Raw genomic sequence first — 25,270 nt, forward strand, 5'->3', positions numbered from 1 at the left:
TTAGATTAACGATGTGCACTTGGTGCTGACTTGGTACAGACCCCCAGGAAGACCAGATACAGATGAGCTGGGGGACTGGTGGAGGACCCCCAGGAAGACCAGAGACAAATGGGCAGGGGGACTGCTGGAAGACCCCCAGGAAGACCAGAGACAGATGAGCTGGAGGACTTGTTGACCGGGATCATTGATAGCCAGCAACCCCTGGAAGGTATCCCCCATGATGACCATTTCGACAGTTCAGATGGGGGACTGTTCCAATCCTCATTTGGTAGGACACATTCATTCAACATGTGCCATCTCCGGACTGCAGGGAATAAGTAATGTTGTCAGTCACCTCCTGCGCTCCCATAATGAAAATTATGTAATGAACTCAACTCTTGAAGAAATAATGTTCTCTACTGCAGCAATCAAAGGCAGATGATCACCATAGCTTGGAGGGGACTTGTCTTAACAGGATGAAGGTCAGCCAGCTACATCTGGAGCAGCCAGGGGAGGGAAGATTGTGTCCCCAACCCGGGCCGGGGGACAAAGAGGCTGAGCGTGCTGGAGAAACAGGCCATGGAATTTCATGAGCGAAAGCTAATGTATTTAAAAGAAGAGCAAGATATGAATATGTGAATCCTTCATGTTGAGTTGTCTATGAAGGAGGAGGAAAGAAACAGGAAGCAGCAGCAGTACCAATGTTCGTCTCCAAACCAGCACTAGTTTGGGGTCCCGATGTTTCCATTTGTGAATTAAAAACGTTTTTGTTACCAATCCATGGCTATTGTTTGCTTCAATCACTTGAGCTACCTTTGTTGTGAGAAGTGCTGCATAGCAAATTCATTATCACGTCTACTCCCACTCCCGCTCCCCCTCTCCGGTGCTCGATGTCGCCGGTCTACTAACCCCCGGTCATGGCAACCCACCTATACTCACACCTGGCAACCATCATTACGCACACCTGCGTCTCATCATCAGTCACACCTGGACTTCAGTACTCCCTTGATTACTTACCCTTTATACGGTACTCATTTGTTATCAGTCATCAGGTAGTATTGTTTTTGTTGCCATGTCAGATGCTTATCTTGTATTGGTCTATGTTCGTTATTATTAAACTAACTGCACCTGCTTTCTGTGTTACAAACATCTCTGCAGGCTAGTCCATTTCTGTCATTGTCTTCCTCAACCACGGGAACATCTGGGCCATCCTCATCTTCAATGTGAGGCTCTGGGCAGTCATGCTGTTTGAGGTCATTGATTTGGGCAGTCATGCTGTTTGAGGTCATTGATTTGGGCAGTCATGCTGTTTGAGGTCATTGATCAGGGCGGTCATGCTGTTTGAGGTCATTGATCAGGGCAGTCATGCTGTTTGAGGTCATTGATCTGGGCAGTCATGCTGTTTGAGGTCATTGATCTGGACAGTCATGCTGTTTGAGGTCATTGATCAGGGAGTCATGCTGTTTGAGGTCATTGATCTGGGCAGTCATGCTGTTTGAGGTCATTGTGAAGCACTGCTGATGCAATTATGACAATGCAAGCATCTTCTTGATTGAAAGCGCAATGTGTTTCTGAGACACTGGAAACGACTCTTCCATACACCAAACATGCACTCCACTACACCTCTGGTGTGGACATGAGCTTGGTTGTACCATTGTTGCTCAGCTCCTATTGCATGAAGATTGGAGGTGAACAAGAAGTTGGTCTGTGCATACCCACTGTCACCAAGTATGATTCCACTATGTTGTCCTCCTTCAAGCTGAGCACACAAAGAAGAGTTTTGGAAAATCCTCGATTCACGAGTCGTACCTTTCCAACGTGCAACAATGTTGAAGAACTGCAAATTGTGAGTACACACACTTTGTACATGTATTTAAAACAAGTTAAGATTCCTGTACTCCTCAGGAGGATTACGTTTATCCTATCCCAGGTATTCCTTAAAGAGGTGGGGTTTCATGTGTCTCCGGAAGGTGGTCAGTGACTCCGCTGTCCTGGCGTCGTGAGGGAGCTTGTTCCACCATTGGGGTGCCAGAGCAGCGAACAGTTTTGACTGGGCTGAGCGGGAACTGTGCTTCCGCAGAGGTAGGGGGACCAACAGGCCAGAGGTGGAAGAACGCAATGCCCTCATTTGGGTGTAGGGACTGATCAGAGCCTGAAGGTAAGGAGGTGCCATTACCCTCAAAGCTCCGTAGGCAAGCACCATTGTCTTGTAGCAGATGCGAGCTTCAACTGGAAGCCAGTGGAGTGTGCGGAGGAGCGGGGTGACGTGAGAGAACTTGGGAAGGTTGAACACCAGACGGGCTGCAGCGTTCTGGATGAGTTGTAGGGGTTTAATGGCACAGGCAGGGAGCCCAGCCAACAGCGAGTTGCAGTAATCCAGATGGGAGATGACAAGTGCCTGGATTAGGACCTGTGTCGCTTCCTGTGTAAGGCAGGGTCGTACTCTGCGAATGTTGTAGAGCATGAACCTACAGGATCGGGTCACCGCTTTGATGTTAGCAGAGAACGACAGGGTGTTGTCCAGGGTCACGCCAAGGTTCTTTGCACTCTGGGAGGAGGACACAACAGAGTTGTCAACCTGATGGCAAGATCATGGAGCGGGCAGTCCTTCCCCGGGAGGAAGAGCAGCTCCGTCTTGCCGAGGTTCAGCTTGAGGTGGTGATCCGACATCCACACTGATATGTCTGCCAGACATGCAGAGATGCGATTCGCCACCTGGTTATCAGAAGGGGGAAATCATTCAGTGGGTTGCTCCTGTCTGGTCTTGGTGGGGTTGCTCCTTTCTGGTCTTGGTGGTGCTCTTTGATCATTACTGAAATAGTCCAGGTAATCAATTTTTCTCCATAGCCAAGGCCAACCTGGGCGCCAACATCCATTAATCTGAAGTTAAACCTGCCTCTGGCCAGATTTAATTTAAGCCTTCACTTACAGTGAGGGAAAAAAGTATTTGGTCCCCTGCTGATTTTGTACATTTGCGCACTGACAAAGAAATGATCAGTCTATAATTTTAATGGTAGGTTTATTTCAACAGTGAGAGACAGAATAACAACAACAAAATCCAGAAAAACGCAAGTCAAAAATGTTATAAATTGATTTGCATTTTAATGAGGGAAATAAGTATTTGACCCATCTGCAAAACATGACTTAGTACTTGATGGCAAAACCCTTGTTGGCAATCACAGAGGTCAGACGTTTCTTGTAGTTGGCCACCAGGTTTGCACACATCTCAGGAGGGATTTTGTCCCACTCCTCTTTGCAGATCTTCTCCAAGTCATTAAGGTTTCGAGGCTGACGTTTGGCAACGCGAACCTTCAGCTCCCTCCACAGATTTTCTATGGGATTAAGGTCTGGAGACTGGCTAGGCCACTCCAGGACCTTAATGTGCTTCTTCTTGAGCCACTCCTTTGTTGCCTTGGCTGTGTGTTTTGGGTCATTGTCATGCTGGATTACCCATCCATGACCCATTTTCAATGCCCTGGCTGAGGGAAGGAGGTTCTCACCCAAGATTTGACGGTACATGGCCCGTCCATCGTCCCTTTGATGCGGTGAAGTTGTCCTGTCCCCTTAGCAGAAAAACACCCCCAAAGCATAATGTTTCCACCTCCATGTTTGACGGTGGGAATGGTGTTCTTGGGGTCATAGGCAGCATTCCTCCTCCTCCAAACACGGCGAGTTGAGTTGATGCCAGAGAGCTCCATTTTGGTCTCATCTGACCACAACACTTTCACCCAGTTCTCCTCTGAATCATTCAGATGTTCATTGGCAAACTTCAGACAGGCATGTATATGTGCTTTCTTGAGCAGGAGGACCTTGCAGGCGCTGCAGGATTTCATTATTTTATGGCGAAGTGTGTTACCAATTGTTTTCTTGGTGACTATGGTCCCAGCTGCCTTGAGATCATTGACAAGATCCTCCCGTGTAGTTCTGGGCTGATTCCTCACCGTTCTCATGATCATTGCAACTCCACGAGGTGAGATCTTGCATGGAGCCCCAGGCTGAGGGAGATTGACAGTTATTTTGTGTTTCTTCCATTTGCAAATAATCGCACCAACTGTTGTCACCTTCTCACCAAGCTGCTTGGCGATGGTCTTATAGCCATTCCAGCCTTGTGTAGGTCTACAATCTTGTCCCTGACATCCTTGGAGAGCTCTTTGGTCTTGGCCATGGTGGAGAGTTTGGAATCTGATTGATGGATTGCTTCTGTGGACAGGTCTCTTTTATACAGGTAACAAACTGAGATTAGGAGCACTCCCTTTAAGAGTGTGCTCCTAATCTCAGCTCGTTACCTGTATAAAAGACACCTGGGAGCCAGAAATCTTTCTGATTGAGAGGGGGTCAAATACTTATTTCCCTCATTAAAATGCAAATCAATTTATAACATTTCTGACATACGTTTTTCTGGATTTTTTTGTTGTTATTCTGTCTCTCACTGTTCAAATAAACCTACCATTAAAATTATAGACTGATAATTTCTTTGTCAGTGGGCAAACGTACAAAATCAGCAGGGGATCAAATACTTTTTTCCCTCACTGTAAGTGAAGGCTTAAATTAAATGTTTTCCCTCTCTGTAGATCTAGATTAACTCTAGTCGTCCTTCTGGAAATCAGACTTTTTAAATCTAGAGAAATGCAATTTCAGTTAGTCCAGCTTAAAATCTGTGTCCATGAAACTGAAAATATATAGGTTATTTATTTGATAAGAAATATTATCAATCACATAAACCATTCTCACTTCTTTTGAATCTGTTTTGTGTGGTTCTCCCTCAACCAAACAGGAAATGTCAGATGGTGCAGAGGACTTCACTAGTTACCACAAACACAAAGTCATAATTATGGTTAAACCCCGCCCATTTCTACAATTTATCTTCTTAAAATCTGATTTTAAACCTAACCCTAACTTTGACCACACTGCTAACCTCACACCTAATCTTAACCTTAAATTCATACCAAAAAGCACAGTTCTGTTTTCATGAATGTTTATGATATAGGCCATTTCGACTTTGTGGCTGTGATAACTAGTGACAACCGTGCACAGACTGTCATTGACACCGCCCGGTCAGCGAAGCGCACTGTCTGCCTCTGCTCTGCGTTCCACCAATCATAACAATAGGAGGGACGGCCAAAGCTGGGTTAGGTTTTCAACTGTCTGATTGGTTTAGGTTGTCAACTTTCTGATTGGTTTAGGTTGTCAACTGTCTGATTGGTTGAGGTTGTCAACTGTCTGATTGGTTGAGGTTGTCAACTGTCTGATTGGTTTAGGTTGTCAACTGTCTGATTGGTTTAGGTTGTCAACTGTCTGATTGGTTTAGGTTGTCAACTGTCTGATTGGTTTAGGTTGTCAACTGTCTGATTGGGCAATAACAAAACAAACCATCCACTTATTTGTGCTGCTGAGAGTCACGAGGGAGTTGGAAGTTTACGGAGACTGCGCTTGGCCGGAATGAAGAAGACACGAGGCCAGCAACAATAAAACACATCGAACCACCGGGGGTTGCACGGGAAATGTAATGAAAGAACGTGCGGAGATTCGGTGGGATTGCACGGCGGTGGTGGCGGCGGCGGCGGCTGACATGAGGTCGTAGACAGATTATTTTGATAGAAGCAAGTGAAGCCAGTTAGCGAGCTAGCCAACCACCAAGCCTAGCGGGAAGTGCCCAGGAGAAGTCGCGGGTTGAAGGGAAGTGTTTCTTCGACAGTCGTTTGACAAAGGAGCAGTTGGAAAGATTTGACGCCAGCTAGCGAGATCCAAGCCGCAGACCTTGCTCACAACACCCGTTAACGTGCTAAATGCTCGTTTGTGCTTTATCATGCCTTCTAGCGCTCGTTGTTGAAGTGTCTGCCTACTACTGTCTGTGGACTGTTTGGGTGCAGCAACGCCTGCATCCGTGCCCGATAGCCACACACTAGCTAGCTGATATTACATTGGATTATAGCTAACAGCGTGGAGCTACTGTCACCGTACCTCGCTTCAACGTCAAAAGACGCACATTTTGTTGTCAACTCGGAGGGAGAGTTCTTAGCAAGATATCTAGCCGTCTCTCGCTGTGTCATGACATTCACCTGCAAGTCAAGTCCTTCCGAAGAGTATGCAGGATAAGAACATTTGGCGTAAGTAGATAAGGGGGGGGGGACAGGAATCCTACATTGAAGTCGGCAACTGTCGACTGAAGTTGCCCAAAGGACTGTATTTGGAGGTCAGTAGTCTCGACAGCACAGAATGAAGAAGTTCTCCCGTATGCCGAAGTCGGAGAGCGGCGGGCTGGGAGGGGGCTCCGGATCGGGCTCCGGAATCGTCAGCAACTACTTTGGGAAAGTGTTCGCCGTGGGCCGGTATCAAGTCACCGTGGAAGAACTCATAGCAGAAGGTGTGTATGGCTCTTTTATGTAACGGTAGGCTATTGCACAAATGAAAATGTATTGGTCGCATACAAATATTTAGCAGATGTTATTGCGGGTAGTGTACTACTTTTGTTCCTAGCTCCAACAATGCAGTACTATCTAACAATACACACGGATCTTAAGTCAAAGAATGGAATTTAGAAATATTAGGACTAGTAATGTCGGAGTCCGAAGTGTGTGTGTATGTATGTAAAGTATCAGTCAAAAGTTTGGATACACCTACTCATTCAAGTTTCTTTATTTTTACTATTTTCTACATTGTAGAATAATAGTGATAACATCCAAAACTATGAAATAACACATATGGAATCATGTAGTAACCAAAAGTGTTAAACAAATCAAAATATATTTTATATTTGAGATTCTTCAAGTAGCCACCCTTTGCCTTGATGACAGCTTTGCACACTCTTGGCATTCTCTCAACCAGCTTCACCTGGAATGCTTTTCCAACAGCCTTGAAGGAGTTCCCACATATACTGAGCACTTGTAGGCTGCTTTTCCTTCATTCTGCGGTCCTACTCATCCCAAACCATCTCAATTGGGTTGAGGTCGGGGTATTGTGGAGGCCAGGTCATCTGATGCAGCACTCAATCACTCTCCTTCTTGGTAAAATAGCCCTTACACAGCCTGGAGGTGTGTTGGATCATTGTCCTGTTGAAAAACAAATGATAGTCCCACCTAGCCCAAACCAGATGGGATGGCGTATCGCTGCAGAATGCTGTGGTAGCCATGCTGGTTAATTGTGCCTTGAATTCTAAATAAATCACAGACCGTGTCACCAGCAAAGCACCCCCACACCATAACAACACTACCTCCATGCTTTACGGTGGGAAATACACATGCAGAGATCATCCGTTCACCAACACCGCGTCTCACGAAGACACGGCGGTTGGAACCAAAAATCTCAAATTTGGACTCCAGACCAAAGGACAACTTTCCACCTGTCTAATGTCCATTGCTTGTGTTTCTTGGCCGAAGCAGGTCTCTTCTTCTTATTGGTGTCCTTTAGTAGTGGTTTCTTTGCAGCAATTCGATCATGAAGGCCTGATTCACACAGTCTCCTCTGAACAGTTGATGTTGAGATGTGTCTGTTACTTGAACTCTGTGAAGCATTTATTTGGGCTGCAATTTCTGAGGCTGGTAACTCTAATGAACTTATCCTCTGCAGCAGAGGTAACTCTGGGTCTTCCTTTCCTGTGGCGGTCCTCATGATAGCCAGTTTCATCATAGCGCTTGATGGTTCTTGAAATGTTCCGTATTGACTGACCTTCATGTCTTAAAGTAATGTTGGACTGTCGTTTCTCTTTGCTTATTTGAGCTGTTCTTGCCATAATATGGACTTGGTCTTTTACCAAATAGGGCTATCTTCTGTATACCTTGTCTACCTTGTCACAACACAACTGATTGGCTCAAACGCATTAAGAAGGAAAGAAATTCCACAAATTAACTTTTTAAGAAGGCACACCTGTTAATTGAAATGCATTCCAGGTGACTACCTCATGCAGCTGGTTGAGAGAATGCCAAGCGTGTGCAAAGCTGTCATCAAGGCAAAGGGTGGCTATTTGAAGAATCTCAAATATAAAATATGTTTCAATTTGTTTAACACTTTTTTTTTTTTGGGTTACTACATGATTCCATATGTGTTATTTCATAGTTTTGATGTCTTCACTATTATTCTACAATGTAGAAAATAGTAAAATGTAAAGATAAACCCTGGAATGAGTAGGTGTGTCCAAGCTTTTGACTGGTAATGTACGTGTGTATATAATGGGATGTATAGACAATATGGACGGTATATACTACGAAGTATAGAATAGTATATGTAGTTGAATAAGATTGCCTTGACTAGAATACAGTATATACAGTGCATTCGGAAAGTATTCAGACCCCTTCACTTTTTCCACATTTTGTTACGTTACAGCCTTATTCTAAAATTGTTGAAGAATTTGTTTTATGTAAATCAATCACAACACAATACCCCATAATGACAAAGCGAAAACTTGTTTTTAGAAAATTGTGCAAATGTATTAAAAATAAAAAACAGAATCCGTATATACATAAGTATTCAGACCCTTTGCTATGAGACTCGAAATTGAGCTCAGGTGCATCCTGTTAACATTGATCATCCTTGAGATGTTTCTACAACTTGATTGGAGTCCACCTGTCGTAAATTCAATTGATTGGACATAATTTGGAAAGGCACACACCTGTCTATATAAGGTCCCACAGTTGACAGGGCATGTCAGAGCAAAAACCAAGCCATGAGGTCGAAGGAATTGTCCGTAGAGTTCCAAGACAGGATTGTGTCGAGGCACAGATCTGTGGAAGGGTATCAAAACATTTCTGCAGCATTGAAGGTCCTCAAGAACACAGTGGCCTTCATCATTCTTAAATGGAAGAAGTTTGGAACCACCAAGACTCTTCCTAGAGCTGGCCACTCGGCCAAACTGAGCAATCGGGGGAGATGGGCCCGGACTCTGACAGAGCTCTAGAGTTCCTCTGTGGAGATGGGAGAACCTTCCAGAAGGACAACCATCTCTGCAGCACTCCACCAATCAGGCCTTTATGGTAGAGTGGCCAGACAGAAGCCACTCCTCAGTAAAAGGCACATGACAGCCCGCTTGGAGTTTGCCAAAAGGAACCTAAAGGACTCTGACCATGAGAAACTAGATTCTCTGGTCTGATGAAACCAAGATTGAGCTCTTTGGCCTGAATGCCAAGCGTCACGACTGGAGGAAACCTGGCCAATAACATCCCTACGCTGAAGCATGTTGGTGGCAGTATCATGCTATGGGGATGTTTTTCAGCGGCAGGGATTGGGAGACGTCAGGATGGAGGGGAAAGATGAACGGAGCAAAGTACAGAGAGATCCTTGATGAAGAGCACCTCGTACTGGGCTGACAACCCTATGCACACAGCCAAGACAACGCAGGAGTGGCTTCGGGACAGGTCTCTGAATGTCCTTGAGTGGCCTAGTCAGAGCTGGCTCCCCATCCAACCTGACCGAGCTTGAGAGGAATCTGCAGAGAAGAATGGGAGAAACTCTCCAAATACAGGTGTGCCAAGCTTGTAGCGTCATACCCAAGAAGACTCAAGGATGTAATCGCTGCCAAAGGTGCTTCAACAAAGTACAGCGTAAAGGGTCTGAATTCTTATATAAATGTGATGTTTCATTTTTATTTCTAATAAATGTGCAGACATTTCTAAACCTGTTTTTTGTTTTGTCATTATGGGGTATTGTGTTTAAATTGGGGGGGGGGGGGACGACAACAATTTAATCAATTTTAGAATAAGGCTGTAACATAACAAAATATGGAAAAAGTGAAGGTGTCTGAATACTTTCCGAATACGCTGTACATACCGAGTAAAACAGTATGTAAACATTAAAGGGACCAGTGTTCCATGACTTTTTGCATAGGGCAGCAGCCTCTAAGGTAGATGGCTAGTGACAGTGACAAAAGTTCAGGTCAGGGTACCATCTAGTGAGGACTATTTAAGTGTGATGGCCTTGAGATAGAAGCAGTTTTTCAGTCTTTCGGTCCCAGCTTAGTACTGACCTCGCCTTCTCGACGGTAGCGGGGTGAACAGGCAGTGGCTCGGGTGGCTGAGGTCTTTGATGATTTTCTTGGCCTTCCTGTGACACAGAGTGCTGTAGATGTCCTGGAGGGCAGGCAGTTTGCCTACTGAACGTGGCCCTACAGTCAAAGCCCCACCCCGCCATCTTAGTCTTCAGTTGACTGTAACATGGAAAAGGTCCAAGTCCTGCAAAAATGACCCGTCACCAGCTCACCAATACTAACTGGGCCAAATCTGGATGAGTCAGCATCTAGTCTATAGACTGCTTCCTCAGCCATACAGGTGTCCTGATCTCACCAAGCAACAAGTCACTGATGAACCGCCTAACCTGCTCTGCCACTTCTCATTTTTTTTTAAAACAACAGCTGGCTGTGCACAGTAATGTACGCTGTTAAGGCATCCGCATTTTCCCCAGCCGAAACAGTTCGGGAGAGTTTGTGCATATATTATGACAACATTTTGATGTTTTGGAATTCGGTAAGGGTTTTTCGGCTGTTCGGGCACACAATGTTTTTTTCTAGAGGCAAGCCTAAGTCTATGCCCCTTCGTCGGTTATTGGTCAACAGTAGGGACTCTTGCATAAAGTCTTGGTTGTCATTCAACGAGAGATGACTCATTTTCATGTACATTTTTTCATTGTGAAATACTAGTTAGATGTAACCCGCGTATCACTAACACACCAGTGTTAATTATTATTTTTTTGTCTGGTCTTAGTCATATAGACTAAAATATAATTAACTCTTAGTTAAATTTTTTGTCATTTTAATAATGATTTAATCTAGTGATTGTCAAAATGACAAAAAGTGGTCTGATCCGGGTGCCCCTGTATGGCCCCCCTCTATCCGACTTCCCCCATATAGACTTCCTCTCTCCGTCTGCCCCCATACGGCCCCCCCCCTCCTCTATCCGACTTCCCCCATATAGACCTCCTCTCTCCGTCTGCCCCCATACGGCCCCCCTCCTCTATCCGACTTCCCCCATATGCCCCCCCCCCCCCCTCTATCCGGCTGCCCCCATACGGCCCCCCCCCCCTCTATCCGGCTGCCCCCAGACGGCCCCCCTCCTAAACCCTGCCGTTCCGTCCCTCTTGCAGCCTGGTGGTGTCTGTTAGCGGGTCGTTGCTGGTGTGACTTTGCTCTCTCTGTCCTGGACTAACACAATGAGTCTTCCTCAGACTCCCTCCCTCCCTCCCTCCCTTCATCTCCATACCCCCGCTAATCCCCCTGCAGTTAGTCAGCAGCAGCTGTTTATTGAAAAGCATGAGATTCCCTTGAAGCCTCCAAACAGAGAATGTGGTCTAGTGTGCACTAAGGTTAGCCTGTAGGTGGAAGTTATGTGAATTGTGTGATTTAGCTTAAACTCTTTGTCTATCCTTTGACAAACAAAAAAGAAAGGCTCTTTGTTAATTTGGCCTTGCCTTGACATATAAAATGTGCTGTAAAACATGCTGTTTTCAACGCTTATCATTGTATGCCACTGTTTTTTTTTTTTGGCTTGCGAATGCGATCTACCGATGGAGCACAGAATGGCTGTATCTCGTGATGAGCAGGAACTCGGTAATTTTCCCTCTACTCTCACCACAGTGCTCTCTGCCTCCTGAGCTCTGTCACTACTCAGAACAGAGATAACAAGCAGATCTAGTCACAGGAAGTCATCTGTGAGCGAGTCACCATTGCCCTACTATCGCTCTTCCTCAACTGATCGCTCGGCTGACACACTCCCTTTTTAAAAGAATAGCTAATTTCTTGACTGATTCCTTACTCTGTCGTCTCACCACAGGCGAGGCAATAGCCTGAAACTCCTCTGCTTCGTGCACGTTATAGTTTTAGCTGCTACAGCTCCTCAATATCTTAATTCTACTAAATTATGAAAATGACATAAAACATAACATTAACAAGGCTATAGACCGATAAACATGACCGATCAAATGTATTTCAATCGACTGCTATTTCCATCAACTAATAGGCTAAATCATTACTTTGTAATGGTATTTTTTTTTTTTGGGGGGGGGGGCAATTTTATTTATCGGCTAAAAGCCGGCTATTACCGGCTAACGGAAACTCTGTGTTTACATGTCAAACAGCCAACGTTTACATTCGAGGGAAGGTTCTAGTCTCCTCTGCACTTTTTCCCCCCCCCAGTCAACAACAAGACCAGACATTTCTGGTTGTCAGTATCACCTGTATTAGTTAGTGTAATGAGGTCTGTCGTGCGCCCCAAATGAAATGGCACCTTATCCTCTAATGTAGTGCACTACTTTTGACCAGAGGACATGTATCAATAGCCAATAGGGCTCTGTTCAAAAGTAGTGCACTGTGGACAGTGCCTTCAGAAAGGATTCACACCCTTCTACTTTTTTCCCACATTTTGTTGTTACGAAGTGCGATTTAAAATAGATTTAATTGTCTTCTTTTTTTTTTGTGTGTCAACATTCTACAAACTTTTTGTTGTTGTTGTGTTAATTGAAAATAAAACACAAATATATTTTGATTAAGTATTGAACCCCCTGAGTCAATACATGTTACAATCACCTTTGGCAGCGACTACGGCAGTGAGTATTTCTCTGTGAGTCTCTAAGAGCTTTGCTCACCTGGATTGTACAATATTAGCCAATTTTTTAAATATTTTTTTTAGTTCTTCAAGCTCTGTGAAGTTGGTTGATCATTGCTAGACAACCATTATCAAGTCTTGCCGTAGATTTTCAAGCTGATTTTTAAGTCAGAACTGTAACTAGGCCACTCAGGAACATTCAATGTCATCTTGGTAAGAAGCTCCAGTGTATATTTGGCCTTGCATTTTAGGTTGTCATTCTGAAAGGTGAATTCGTCTCCCAGTGTCTGGTGGAAACAGACTGAACCAGGTTTTCTTCTAGGACTTAGCCTGTGTTTAGCTCTATTCCTTTTCCTTCTCTCCTAAAACAACTCTAGTCCTTGCCGATGACAAGCATACCCATAACATGATGCAGCCACCACCATGCTTGAAAATATGAAGAGTGGTACTCAGTGATGTGTTGGATTTGCCCTAAACATTACATTTTGTGTTCAGGACAAAAGGTTAATTTCTTTGATATTTTTTTTTTTTTTGCAATAATACTTCAGTGCCTTTATTGCAAACAGGATGCATGTTTTGGAATATTTTTATTCTGTACAGGCTCCTTTTTCACTGTGTCAATTAGGTTAGTATTGTAGTTACTCCACAATACTAACCTGTTGCTCCATACTCAGTTTTCACCTAGTAACTTCACCATGATCAAAGGGATATTCAATGTCTGCTTTTTTTTTTTTACCCATCTACCAATAGGTGTCCTCCTTTGTGAGGTATTGGAAAACCTCCCTGGTCTTTGTGGTTGAATCTGTGTTTGAAAATTCACTGCTCGACTGAGGGACCTTACAGATAATTGTATGTGAGGGGTACATAGATGAGGTAGTTATTCAAAAATTTAAATGAAATTGTATTTGTCACATGCGCCGACTTCAACAGGTGTAAACCATGACATGCTTACTTACAGGCCCATGTTAAACACTGTTATTGCACACAGTCCATGCAACTTGTATTATTTGTATTTATTATGGATCCCCATTAGTTCCTGCCAAGGCAGCAGCTACTCTTCCTGGGGTTTATTATGGATCCCCATTAGTTCCTGCCAAGGCAGCAGCTACTCTTCCTGGGGTTTATTATGGGTCCCCATTTAGTTCCTGCCAAGGCAGCAGCTACTCTTCCTGGGGTTTATTATGGATCCCCATTTAGTTCCTGCCAAGGCAGCAGCTACTCTTCCTGGGGTTTATTATGGATCCCCATTAGTTCCTGCCAAGGCAGCAGCTACTCTTCCTGGGGTTTATTATGGATCCCCATTAGTTCCTGCCAAGGCAGCAGCTACTCTTCCTGGGGTTTATTATGGATCCCCATTAGTTCCTGCCAGCTACTCTTCCTGGGGTTTATTATGGATCCCCATTAGTTCCTGCCAAGGCAGCAGCTACTCTTCCTGGGGTTTATTATGGATCCCCATTTAGTTCCTGCCAAGGCAGCAGCTACTCTTCCTGGGGTTTATTATGGACCCCCATTAGTTCCTGCCAAGGCAGCAGCTACTCTTCCTGGGGTTTATTATGGATCCCCATTAGTTCCTGCCAAGGCAGCAGCTACTCTTCCTGGGGTTTATTATGGATCCCCATTAGTTCCTGCCAAGGCAGCAGCTACTCTTCCTGGGGTTTATTATGGATCCCCATTAGTTCCTGCCAAGGCAGCAGCTACTCTTCCTGGGGTTTATTATGGATCCCCATTAGTTCCTGCCAAGGCAGCAGCTACTCTTCCTGGGGTTTATTATGGATCCCCATTAGTTCCTGCCAAGGCAGCAGCTTCTCTTCCTGGGGTTTATTATGGATCCCCATTAGTTCCTGCCAAGGCAGAAGCTACTCTTCCTGGGGTTTATTATGGAGCCCCATTAGTTCCTGCCAAGGCAGCAGCTACTCTTCCTGGGGTTTATTATGGATCCCCATTAGTTCCTGCCAAGGCAGCAGCTACTCTTCCTGGGGTTTATTATGGATCCCCATTAGTTCCTGCCAAGGCAGCAGCTACTCTTCCTGGGGTTTATTATGGATCCCCATTAGTTCCTGCCAAGGCAGCAGCTACTCTTCCTGGGGTTTATTATGGATCCCCATTAGTTCCTGCCAAGGCAGAAGCTACTCTTCCTGGGGTTTATTATGGATCCCCATTAGTTCCTGCCAAGGCAGCAGCTACTCTTCCTGGGGTTTATTATGGATCCCCATTAGTTCCTGCCAAGGCAGCAGCTACTCTTCCTGGGGTTTATTATGGAGCCCCATTAGTTCCTGCCAAGGCAGCAGCTACTCTTCCTGGGGTTTATTATGGAGCCCCATTAGTTCCTGCCAAGGCAGCAGCTACTCTTCCTGGGGTTTATTATGGAGCCCCATTAGTTCCTGCCAAGGCAGACTCTACTCTTCCTGGGGTTTATTATGGAGCCCCATTAGTTCCTGCCAAGGCAGACGCTACTCTTCCTGGGGTTTATTATGGATCCCCATTAGTTCCTGCCAAGGCAGCAGCTACTCTTCCTGGGGTTTATTATGGATCCCCATTAGTTCCTGCCAAGGCAGCAGCTACTCTTCCTGGGGTTTATTATGGATCCCCATTAGTTCCTGCCAAGGCAGCAGCTACTCTTCCTGGGGTTTATTACGGAACCCCATTAGTTCCTGCCAAGGCAGCAGCTACTCTTCCTGGGGTTTATTATGGATCCCCATTTAGTTCCTGCCAAGGCAGCAGCTACTCTTCCTGGTGTCCAGCAAACTTAAGTTAGTTAGACAATTTTTAAAAACATCGCAATACATTCATAACATATTTCACAACACACTGTGTGACCTCAGGCCCCTACTCTACTACCACATATCTACAATACAACATCTATGTGTGTGTCAGTGCCTGTGTCAGTGCCTGTGTGTGTGTCTCTTCACAGTCCCTGCTGTTCCATAAGGTGTATTTTTTTATCTGATTCTACTGCTTGCATCAGTTACATGATGTGGAATAGAGTTCTATGTAGTCATGGCTCTATGTAGTACTGTGCTCCTCCCATAGTCTGTTCTGGACTTGGGGACTGTGAAGAGACCTCTTGTGGGGTATGCATGGGTGTCTGAGCTGTGTGCTAGTAGTTCATACAGACCGCTCGGTGCTTTCAACATGTCAATACCCCTCACAAATACAAGTAGTGATTAAGTCAATCTCCACTTTGAGCCAGGAGAGATTGACATGCATATTATTAATACTTGCTCTCTGTCCATCCGAGGGCCAGCCGTGCTGCCCTGTTCTGAGCCAGTTGTCCCTCTTTAGCTGCTGTTGTATCAATATGTTTTGACCATGATAGTTTACAATCCAGGGTTACTGTGACTTGTTAAGCACATTCTTACTCCAGAACCTATTCAGGCTTGCCATAACAAAGGGGTTGAATACTTATTGACTTGACATTTCAGCTTTTTAATTTGTAATTTTCTAAATATTTCTAAACACATAATTACACTTTGACATTATGGGGTATTGTGTTTAGGACTGTGAACACAATAAAATGTGGAAAAAGTCAAGGGGTGTGAATACTTTCTGAAGACACTACATTATTAGCATACTGTAAATGGTAATGAATGGGTGGATTGTCTCATTTGTCCTGTTATAAAGAATGCTGCTGGTAAGATGCAGCGCTCTCAATTCAATTTCAGTTTAAGGGCTTTATTGGCATGGGAAACACATGTTAACATTGCCAAAGCAAGTGAAGTAGATTATAAACAAAAGTGAAATAAAAATTAACAGTAAACATTAAACTCTCAAAAGTTCCAAAAGAAAATAAAATGCAAATGTCATTGTCTATAGTGTTGTAACAATGTGCAAATAGTTAAAAGTACAAAAGGGAAAACAAATAAAAATTAAATATGGGTTGTATTTACAATGGTGTTTGTTCTTCACTGGTTGCCCTTTTCTTGTGGCAACAGGTCACAAATCTTGCTGCTGTGATAGCACACTGTGGTATTTCACCCAGTAGATATGGGAGTTTATCGAAATTATTCTCCGCAATGAAGTATGTAGCTAACGATAGAGCAGCGGACTAATTCCGTTTAAGTCATCAGGCAAGTGTTACTTTCCCCAGCTAGAAAACCAAAAAAGTTCGCTCAAACAGAAGAACTAACAAGAGTCCCTGACAACAACCAAAATGAAACAGGTGGGGTTTTTAGGAGGGGTTCTGAAAGACACTCATGGGGGTGTCCACTGGAGGTTGACTAGCAACAACAACTGGGACCTAAAAGACACCCAACCATGAGCGCCCACTAAATTTACCCACCTAAGAAAGAAAAACTAAACCAAACTGAAAGACAGGAAGCAAACCAACACAGTGGAGCAAAATGAAAGCAGGGAAGATCAGATACATTTGGTTTGTCTAGAAAATAGGGAGCGCCAACTAAAGGTGTTGACCCTCCACATCTCTCAAGACAACTGGAACACTGGGCCAGCCACTCTAAATTATCACCTGGGGCAGCACAGGTGAAACGCCTTCTGACTAACGAGATGGATAAGCCAGCACAGGTGTAACGCCTGACTAACGAGGTGACGCCTAACGTGCTGATGTCAAACCTTTGAAATATAAGTGGAAAAACCTGTAACACAAGTTATCAACTGCAAATGAGAACAAGGTCTATTTAGTTACCCAGAAAGTCTCCGTTATCTTCATCTTCTACGTTATGATGCCTTAAATCTGTCGAATTATCTTTGCAAAGTTTGTGGTTACTTACAGGCATGTTTGATGCCCCTATCTTGGCGGTGTAGAGGTTTTTCATTTTTAAAGATAACTTCCTGCAATTCTACCCATTTTTTTGCAATGCAGCTAAGGGAAAATGTTGCAGATTTAAAGCTAGTTTCCAGCAATTCTATGCATTTTGACATGGCTAATGCTGTGTTTTGCACAAACATAATTACAAAATTGATACTGCTAAATTCATTTTTTTATTTTAAATTCTCTAAGACTGTCTAGTGTTTTTATTTGGGTGATTTGTTAGTTCTCAGATTATATTACAAAAAAATATATAGCTCCATTATCTTTTCTACGTACTTTATATCTGCTTTTAATGGTTTAATATTTTACTGAAAGTGTTTTACACTGTTTGGGCTTAGGCGGCCTGCCCGAGAATTACAATGACAGAAAAATCACTGACTTAGCATGCATGAGTAGTTTACACATTTTTGCAACACTCAATTGATCTCAACACATGTTATTACACGATAGCCTCTTGGGGGAGGTTTTCCATGGTAACAGGTTGTATTTTCACACAATGCACATTAACTAATAGGCTGAGTTTATATTTGACTTGTTGAGCACAGGTTTGGGACGCAGTCAGAGTAGTTAATTTCTCCACGCACTGGCCAAACCCTCCCCTAACCCGGACGACGCCGGGCCAATTGTGCGCCGCCCTATGGGACTCCCGGTCACGACACAGCCTGGGATCGAACCTGGGTCTGTAGTGACGCCTCGAGCACTGCGCCACGTGGGAGGCCTGGATGATTTTCTTATCTTTCCACCAACAAGCCGCCCTTGCAGCGAATTAGTTCTGTGTGATCTGTGGTTCAGAGTAGGGGAGTGAAAATCTGTCACTACTCTGTCTGGTTCAAACATGTATTTTTGAAACTAGCTCTCGGTGAAAGTGCCATATCATTTGGCAAGTGAGGAGAGCATATTAAAGATCCGTTGTCTAACGCGGGCCTCTTGGTTACGGCAGGGTGAGATCTGTTGTCATGGTACTGCTTCTAAACTGGGAAGAGTCGGGCTCAATGAGTCGATCAACTTTTGTAAACTGTCCAATGCATTTTAAGTGCATGAAGGCTTCATGAGATTTGAGGTTGTGGTCACTAGTCACTGTAAACATGTTTGTGGCAATGAAATGCTCCATGGAAAGAATGGTTTGTCAATAACTTCATTTAGCGTCCATGTCCACTCGGCAGCCTAGTCAGAGATGTCAGCTATAAGGACATGCATGTATCCTCACCTGGCTGTTACTTAGCCAGCCTTCTGTACAATTAACTAACATGTCAAGACATTTACATTTAAGTCATTTAGCAGACGCTCTTATCCAGAGCGACTTACAAATTGGTGCATTCAACTTAGGATAGCCAGTGTGACAACCCACATCTTGATCACAGTAAGTACACTTCTTCAAACAAGCAGCTGTGAGCAAAGTCAGTGCAATCAGGGACAACTACACTGCTCAAAAAAATAAAGGTAACACTTAAACAACACATCCTAGATCTGAATGAATGAAATAATCTTATTAAATACTTTTTTCTTTACATAGTTGAATGTGCTGACAACAAAATCACACACAAATTATCAATGGAAATCAAATTTATCAACCCATGGAGGTCTGGATTTGGAGTCACCCTCAAAATTAAAGTGGAAAACCACACTACAGGCTGATCCAACTTTGATGTAATGTCCTTAAAAGAAGTCAAAATGAGGCTCAGTAGTGTGTGTGGCCTCCACGTGCCTGTATGACCTCCCTACAACGCCTGGGCATGCTCCTGATGAGGTGGCGGATGGTCTCCTGAGGGATCTCCTCCCAGACCTGGACTAAAGCATCCGCCAACTCCTGGACAGTCTGTGGTGCAACGTGGCGTTGGTGGATGGAGCGAGACATGATGTGCTCAATTGGATTCAGGTCTGGGGAACGGGCGGGCCAGTCCATAGCATCAATGCCTTCCTCTTGCAGGAACTGCTGACACACTCCAGCCACATGAGGTCTAGCATTGTCTTGCATTAGGAGGAACCCAGGGCCAACCGCACCAGCATATGGTCTCACAAGGGGTCTGAGGATCTCCTCTCGGTACCTAATGGCAGTCAGGCTACCTCTGGCGAGCACATGGAGGGCTGTGTGGCCCCCCAAAGAAATGCCACCCCACACCATGACTGACCCACCGCCAAACCGGTCATGCTGGAGGATGTTGCAGGCAGCAGAACGTTCTCCACGGCGTCTCCAGACTCTGTCACATGTGCTCAGTGTGAACCTGCTTTCATCTGTGAAGAGCACAGGGCGCCAGTGGCGAATTTGCCAATCTTGGTGTTCTCTGGCAAATGCCAAACGTCCTGCACGGTGTTGGGCTGTAAGCACAACCCCCACCTGTGGACGTCGGGCCCTCATACCACCCTCATGGAGCCTGTTTCTGACCGTTTGAGCATGCACATTTGTGGCCTGCTGGAGGTCATTTTGCAGGGCTCTGGCAGTGCTCCTCCTGCTCCTCCTTGCACAAAGGCGGAGGTAGCGGTCCTGCTGCTGGGTTGTTGCCCTCCTACGGCCTCCTCCACGTCTCCTGATGTACTGGCCTGTCTCCTGGTAGCGCCTCCATGCTCTGGACACTACGCTGACAGACACAGCAAACCTTCTTGCCACAGCTCGCATTGATTTGCCATCCTGGATGAGCTGCACTACCTGAGCCACTTGTGTGGATTGTAGACTCCGTCTCATGCTACCACTAGAGTGAAAGCACAGCCAGCATTCAAAAGTGACCAAAACATCAGCCAGGAAGCATAGAAACTGAGAAGTGGTCTGTGGTCACCACCTGCAGAACCACTTCTTTATTGGGGGTGTCTTGCTAATTGCCTATAATTTCCACCCGTTGTCTATTCCATTTGCACAACAGCATGTGAAATGTATTGTCAATCAGTGTTGCTTCCTAAGTGGACAGTTTGATTTCACAGAAGTGTGATTGACTTGGAGTTACATTGTGTTGTTTAAGTGTTCCCTTTTATTTTTTTGAGCAGTGTACATCTCGATCACAATAAGTACAAGACCATGGGAGATTCTCAATTGCATACTCCTCGCGTCCTCTCCTCAGCTCCTTCTCAAAACCCATTGGCGAAGGTCAGAGGAGAGGAGTATAGAATTGAGAATCTCCCCATGACTCTAGAAGCTCTGTAAAGAGACACTGTGGAAAGTGACATGTAGCTGTCCCACTCAGCCTTGAGGTCAATTCACTGTCGCTTTTTGTTCAGAATGGACAATTTAATAGGGATGGAACGATTCACCAATACGCATCTGTCCCCGATTTTTGAATGTTTAAGATATGACTGCGTCGGTCCCCAGACCCAAAACCGATCCTAATGTAGCACGTATCGGTCAGAAAATAAATTCAAACGTTACGAATTGCTGATTTCATATTTTATTTTGCTCATAATACTTTCTTTCTACCTTCTGAAAAGACCTAATCTTCTGTGACAACTGATGCATCCTCTCTGTCAGTGTCGAACTAAGCATGTAACTGTGACAGTCATTGAGCTACAAGTCATTTTGCATGCGCAACAACCGCTGACCAACGCGAGGTAGGTGTTCCTGTTCATGCATTGAAATGCTAAAGTGGCTCGCGCGATATTAGGCTTTATTAGTTGAGTTCTCTATTACCGTACGCTATGTTGTTATCAGTAGTATTTCATTTTTATTATTATTCAAGTTATTATTACCTCTAAATATTAGTCTAGTAAACAAATTTAAGAAATGTCAGATTGGAGAGGATTCACATTTTTGTATTGACACAACTTAACGCTTAGGCGATCAGACTCAAAACGAAACGTTCAATTTCACCATTGCATCGCATTTCCTGGTTTCTCCTTTTCATGTATGTTTGGTAGGCGTCCATTTTGTTTTAAATATGATACTGTTGTCTTAGGCCTGTAAGGCCCTGTGGAAGAAGGGGACGTCACAATTCTGTTTGTACACTTGTTTACATGGATATGCTTAAAACCTATTTGAAACAAGTCATTACACTTTATTATAATGGCATCTCATTATTATTCAGGTTATTACTTATAAATATTAATCTACAAATTAAGAAACTCCAGGTTGGAAAGGATCTATCGCATTTTCGTATTGACAACATTAACAGAGTCAAAATAAAGATGTATGCCTTGTCTGTTGGCTTTCTGCAAATAATCAAATGTACACAAGTCCATTCACACAAAGTCAAATGTTGTTTTTTATTCAAATTTTCCATCATTCGATGGCAGTGCCATTGGCATATGTTCAGAGAGGACGCCTTATGAGAGAAATAACCTAAGCTACTGAAAATAGGCCTTTTTACAAGATTAAATCATGACTGACGCGTTTGATTCTTATTAAAGAGATGTAGTCCAGACACTAGCAAACATTTCTCCTTTCCTTAAAACGTATTTAAAAAAAAAAACCTAGGCCTAACTTTTCTGAAAGTAGGCGATTTTAAGATAATGAGTTGACAAGGGAAGTACAGTGGGGGAAAAAAGTATTTAGTCAGCCACCAACTGTCCAAGTTCTCCCACTTAAAAAGATGAGAGAGGCCTGTAATTTTCATCATAGGTACACGTTAACTATGACAGACAAATTGAGAATAAAAAATCCAGAAAATCACATTGTAGGATTTCTTTATGAATTTATTTGCAAATTATGGTGGAAAATACGTATTTGGTCACCTACAAACAAGCAAGATGTCTGTCTCTCACAGACCTGTAACTTCTTCTTTAAGAGGCTCGTCTGTCCTCCACTCGTTACCTGTATTAATGGCACCTGTTTGAACTTGTTATCAGTATAAAAGACACCTGTCCACAACCTCAAACAGTCACACTCCAAACTCCACTATGGCCAAGACCAAAGAGCTGTCAAAGGACACCAGAAACAAAATTGTAGACCTGCACCAGGCTGGGAAGACTAAATCTGCAATAGGTAAGCAGCTTGGTTTGAAGAAATCAACTGTGGGAGCAATTATTAGGAAATGGAAGACATACAAGACCACTGATAATCTCCCTCGATCTGGGGCTCCACGCAAGATCTCACCCCGTGGGGTCAAAATGATCACAAGAACGGTGAGCAAAAATCCCAGAACCACACGGGGGGACCTAGTGAATGACCTGCAGAGAGCTGGTACCAAAGTAACAAAGCCTCCCATCAGTAACACACTACGCCGCCATGGACTCAAATCCTGCAGTGCCAGACGTGTCCCCCTGCTTAAGCCAGTACATGTCCAGGCCCGTCTGAAGTTTGCTAGGTGCATTTGGATGATCCAGAAGAGGATTGGGAGAATGTCATATGGTCAGATGAAACCAAAATATAACTTTTTGTGTTTGGAGGACAAAGAATGCTGAGTTGCATCCAAAGAACACCATACCTACTGTGAAGCATGGGGGTGGAAACATCATGCTTTGGGGCAGTTTTTCTGCAAAGGGACCAGGACGACTGATCCGTGTAAAGGAAAGAATGTATCGTGAGATTTTGAGTGAAAACCTCCTTCCATCAGCAAGGGCATTGAAGATGGAACGTGGCTGGGTCTTTCAGCATGACAATGATCCCAAACACACCGCCCGGGCAACGAAGGAGTGACTTCGTAAGAAGCATTTCAAGGTCCTGGAGTGGCCTAGCCAGTCTCCAGATCTCAACATCATAGAAAATCTTTGGAGGGAGTTGAAAGTCCGTGTTGCCCAGCGACAGCCCCAAAACATCACTGCTCTAGAGGAGATCTGCATGGAGGAATGGGCCAAAATACCAGCAACAGTGTGTGAAAACCTTGTGAAGACTTACAGAAAACGTTTGACCTGTGTCATTGCCAACAAAGGGTATATAACAAAGTATTGAGAAACTTTTGTTATTGACCAAATACTTATTTTCCACCATAATTTGCAAATAAATTCATTAAAAATCCTACAATGTGATTCTCTGGATTTTTTTCCCCCTCATTTTGTCTGTCATAGTTAACGTGTACCTATGATGAAAATTACAGGCCTCTCTCAACTTTTTAAGTGGGAGAACTTGCACAATTGGAGGCTGACTAAATACTTTTTCCCCCCCACTGTATGAGATGAGAAGTTTCCTTAGAAGATTTTGAGTTGGATCTGTCAGTACATTGCCTGATATTTTGGTTTCCACTATGTAATGCAATCCGTCTGAATGACCTAATAGGCTAATTTATTCTGATTAGGAGAGTGAGGGGGATTCCACTGACCTAAAGAACTCTTTTGAAATGTTCCTTTTTTTTTTTATCATGGAATGGGACCAACTGTTTTTGCTTCTCAACGTGGTGTTTGTCAAACCTAAACGAAGCACCACTCTCATCCCTACTTTAAAAGCACCTCTCGTTGGACACCTGTCGCCAACAAAGCTCTCCTTCTCTGTTTCAAAGTACAGCGCTCCTCCCAGCCCCACACCCCACGCTTTCCAACCTAGTCTTGTTTGTCTAGAGGCTCCAGACACTGTTGTTGAGACTTGGTTCTCCTTGTTTTCACTGCTGACCCCTGTGATGTAATGATGTGTCTTTTCCCCCCAAAGAACCCATCTCCCCCTCTACTCCCCCTCTCTTCCCCACCCTCCCCTCCCCTCCCTCCCTCCTTCCCACCCTCCCTCCTTTCTTTCCCCTCCCTCCCTCCTTCCCACCCCACCCTCCCTCTCTTCCCCTCCTCTATTCTCCCCTTCTATCCCATCATTAAGCCTCTGAAGTGCTGCCACTTGTCTGTCTCTCAGCCCGGTCGATCATAACTGCCGTTGGGAAGATCTATTGGGACGAAAGACTGAGCCGTGCCAGAACCTCTCCAGAGCTAAGAACTCTGCAGCAACAATAAGACAGGCTACCATATATGGCCAGGGTTAAGCCTGGCTGCTCACTAAGACTTGGATACAGTCACATGTCACACTGCTCCTCATCTTACTTCTTCTGTGGTGCTCTGCCCCATGCACACCTGGGTTGCATTCATTAGGGCACACTGTAGAACAACATTTTGCACAACACAAAAAAAAAAAACGTTCAGCTATTCACTCCCTGTTAGTGTTGTTCTGTGTGGTTCTTAATGAACTGACCCTGAGAATGAACCATGAAGAGATGTTGGCTAGCTACAGAAAAATACCAAGGTAGGTAGGTTAAACTTTGAGGACAAAGGTAAGCGGGCCAAGGTAGGTTAAAGAAAGCTGACGGCATAGACCTTCATGCTTGCCGTTCACACTCGCCAGACAGACGTTGCTGTACACACCAGAATTGAGCTGTAGTGGGAGAAAATTAGGTCAGTCAAGTCTGTGCAAGTGAAATGGAGGGAGAGGCTGTTCCGTGCATCAGACCAGACCAGTTTCAGTTTCTGCCCTTTTGGTTGTTAAAACACCCAATGTTTCCATAACATCCAGCTCAGGCCGTTTTGATTGTAATCCCGATTCCTCTACACTTCTTTGTGTAACTGGTCATTTAAGTGCGTGTGCCCTTGAGTTAGGTCTTTTTATTGTATTTATTTTCCTCTCCGCTATACAACTGATGTAGGAGCAGTACTGCTGTACGAGCCGTGCATAGCCTCCATCTTCCACTCTGAATGAAAGCTGATCTAAATGAATACAGAGGGAAGCCAAAGGCAGGTCTGTTGAAACAGCAGAGTAGGAGCCTTGTCCTCCCTCCCTCTCCTCCCTCTCTCCCCTCTCTCCCCCCTCCCTCCCTCCCTCTCCCCTCCCTCCCTCTCCCCTCCCTCCCTCTCTCCCCCTCTCCCCTCCTCTCTCCCCTCCTCTCTTCCCTCTCTCTCTCCTCTCCTTCCCTCTCTCCTCGCTCCCTCTCTCTCTCGAGCCCTCTCTCTCTCCCCTCGAGCCCTCTCTCTCTCCCCTCGAGCCCTCTCTCTCTCCCCTCGAGCCCTCTCTCTCTCCCCTCGAGCCCTCTCTCTCTCCCCTCGAGCCCTCTCTCTCTCCCCTCGAGCCCTCTCTCTCCCCATCTCTCTCCTCCTGCCCTCTCTCCCCCTCTCTACTCTTTCTCTACCCCCCTGCCCTCTCTCCTCTCATCTCTCCCCATCTCTCTCCCCCTCT

The 25,270-nt window shown here is 44.7% G+C and overlaps 1 protein-coding gene across 1 annotated transcript in view; it reads left to right on the plus strand.

Moving 5' to 3' along the window:
* The first annotated feature begins 5,535 nt into the window (after positions 1 to 5,535).
* Positions 5,536 to 25,270, plus strand: part of LOC311141944 (BMP-2-inducible protein kinase-like) — a 67,264-nt gene continuing 47,529 nt past the window's right edge. The window contains exon 1 of the mRNA XM_084177462.1: positions 5,536 to 6,343. Within this exon, the coding sequence (XP_084033588.1) occupies positions 6,196 to 6,343 (148 nt within the window). The 5' untranslated portion in view covers positions 5,536 to 6,195. The remainder of the gene's footprint in view (positions 6,344 to 25,270) is intronic.

The sequence above is a fragment of the Coregonus lavaretus genome, assembly GCF_964263955.1.
Source record: "Coregonus lavaretus genome assembly, chromosome: 14".
Classification (NCBI taxonomy): Eukaryota; Metazoa; Chordata; class Actinopteri; order Salmoniformes; family Salmonidae; genus Coregonus; species Coregonus lavaretus.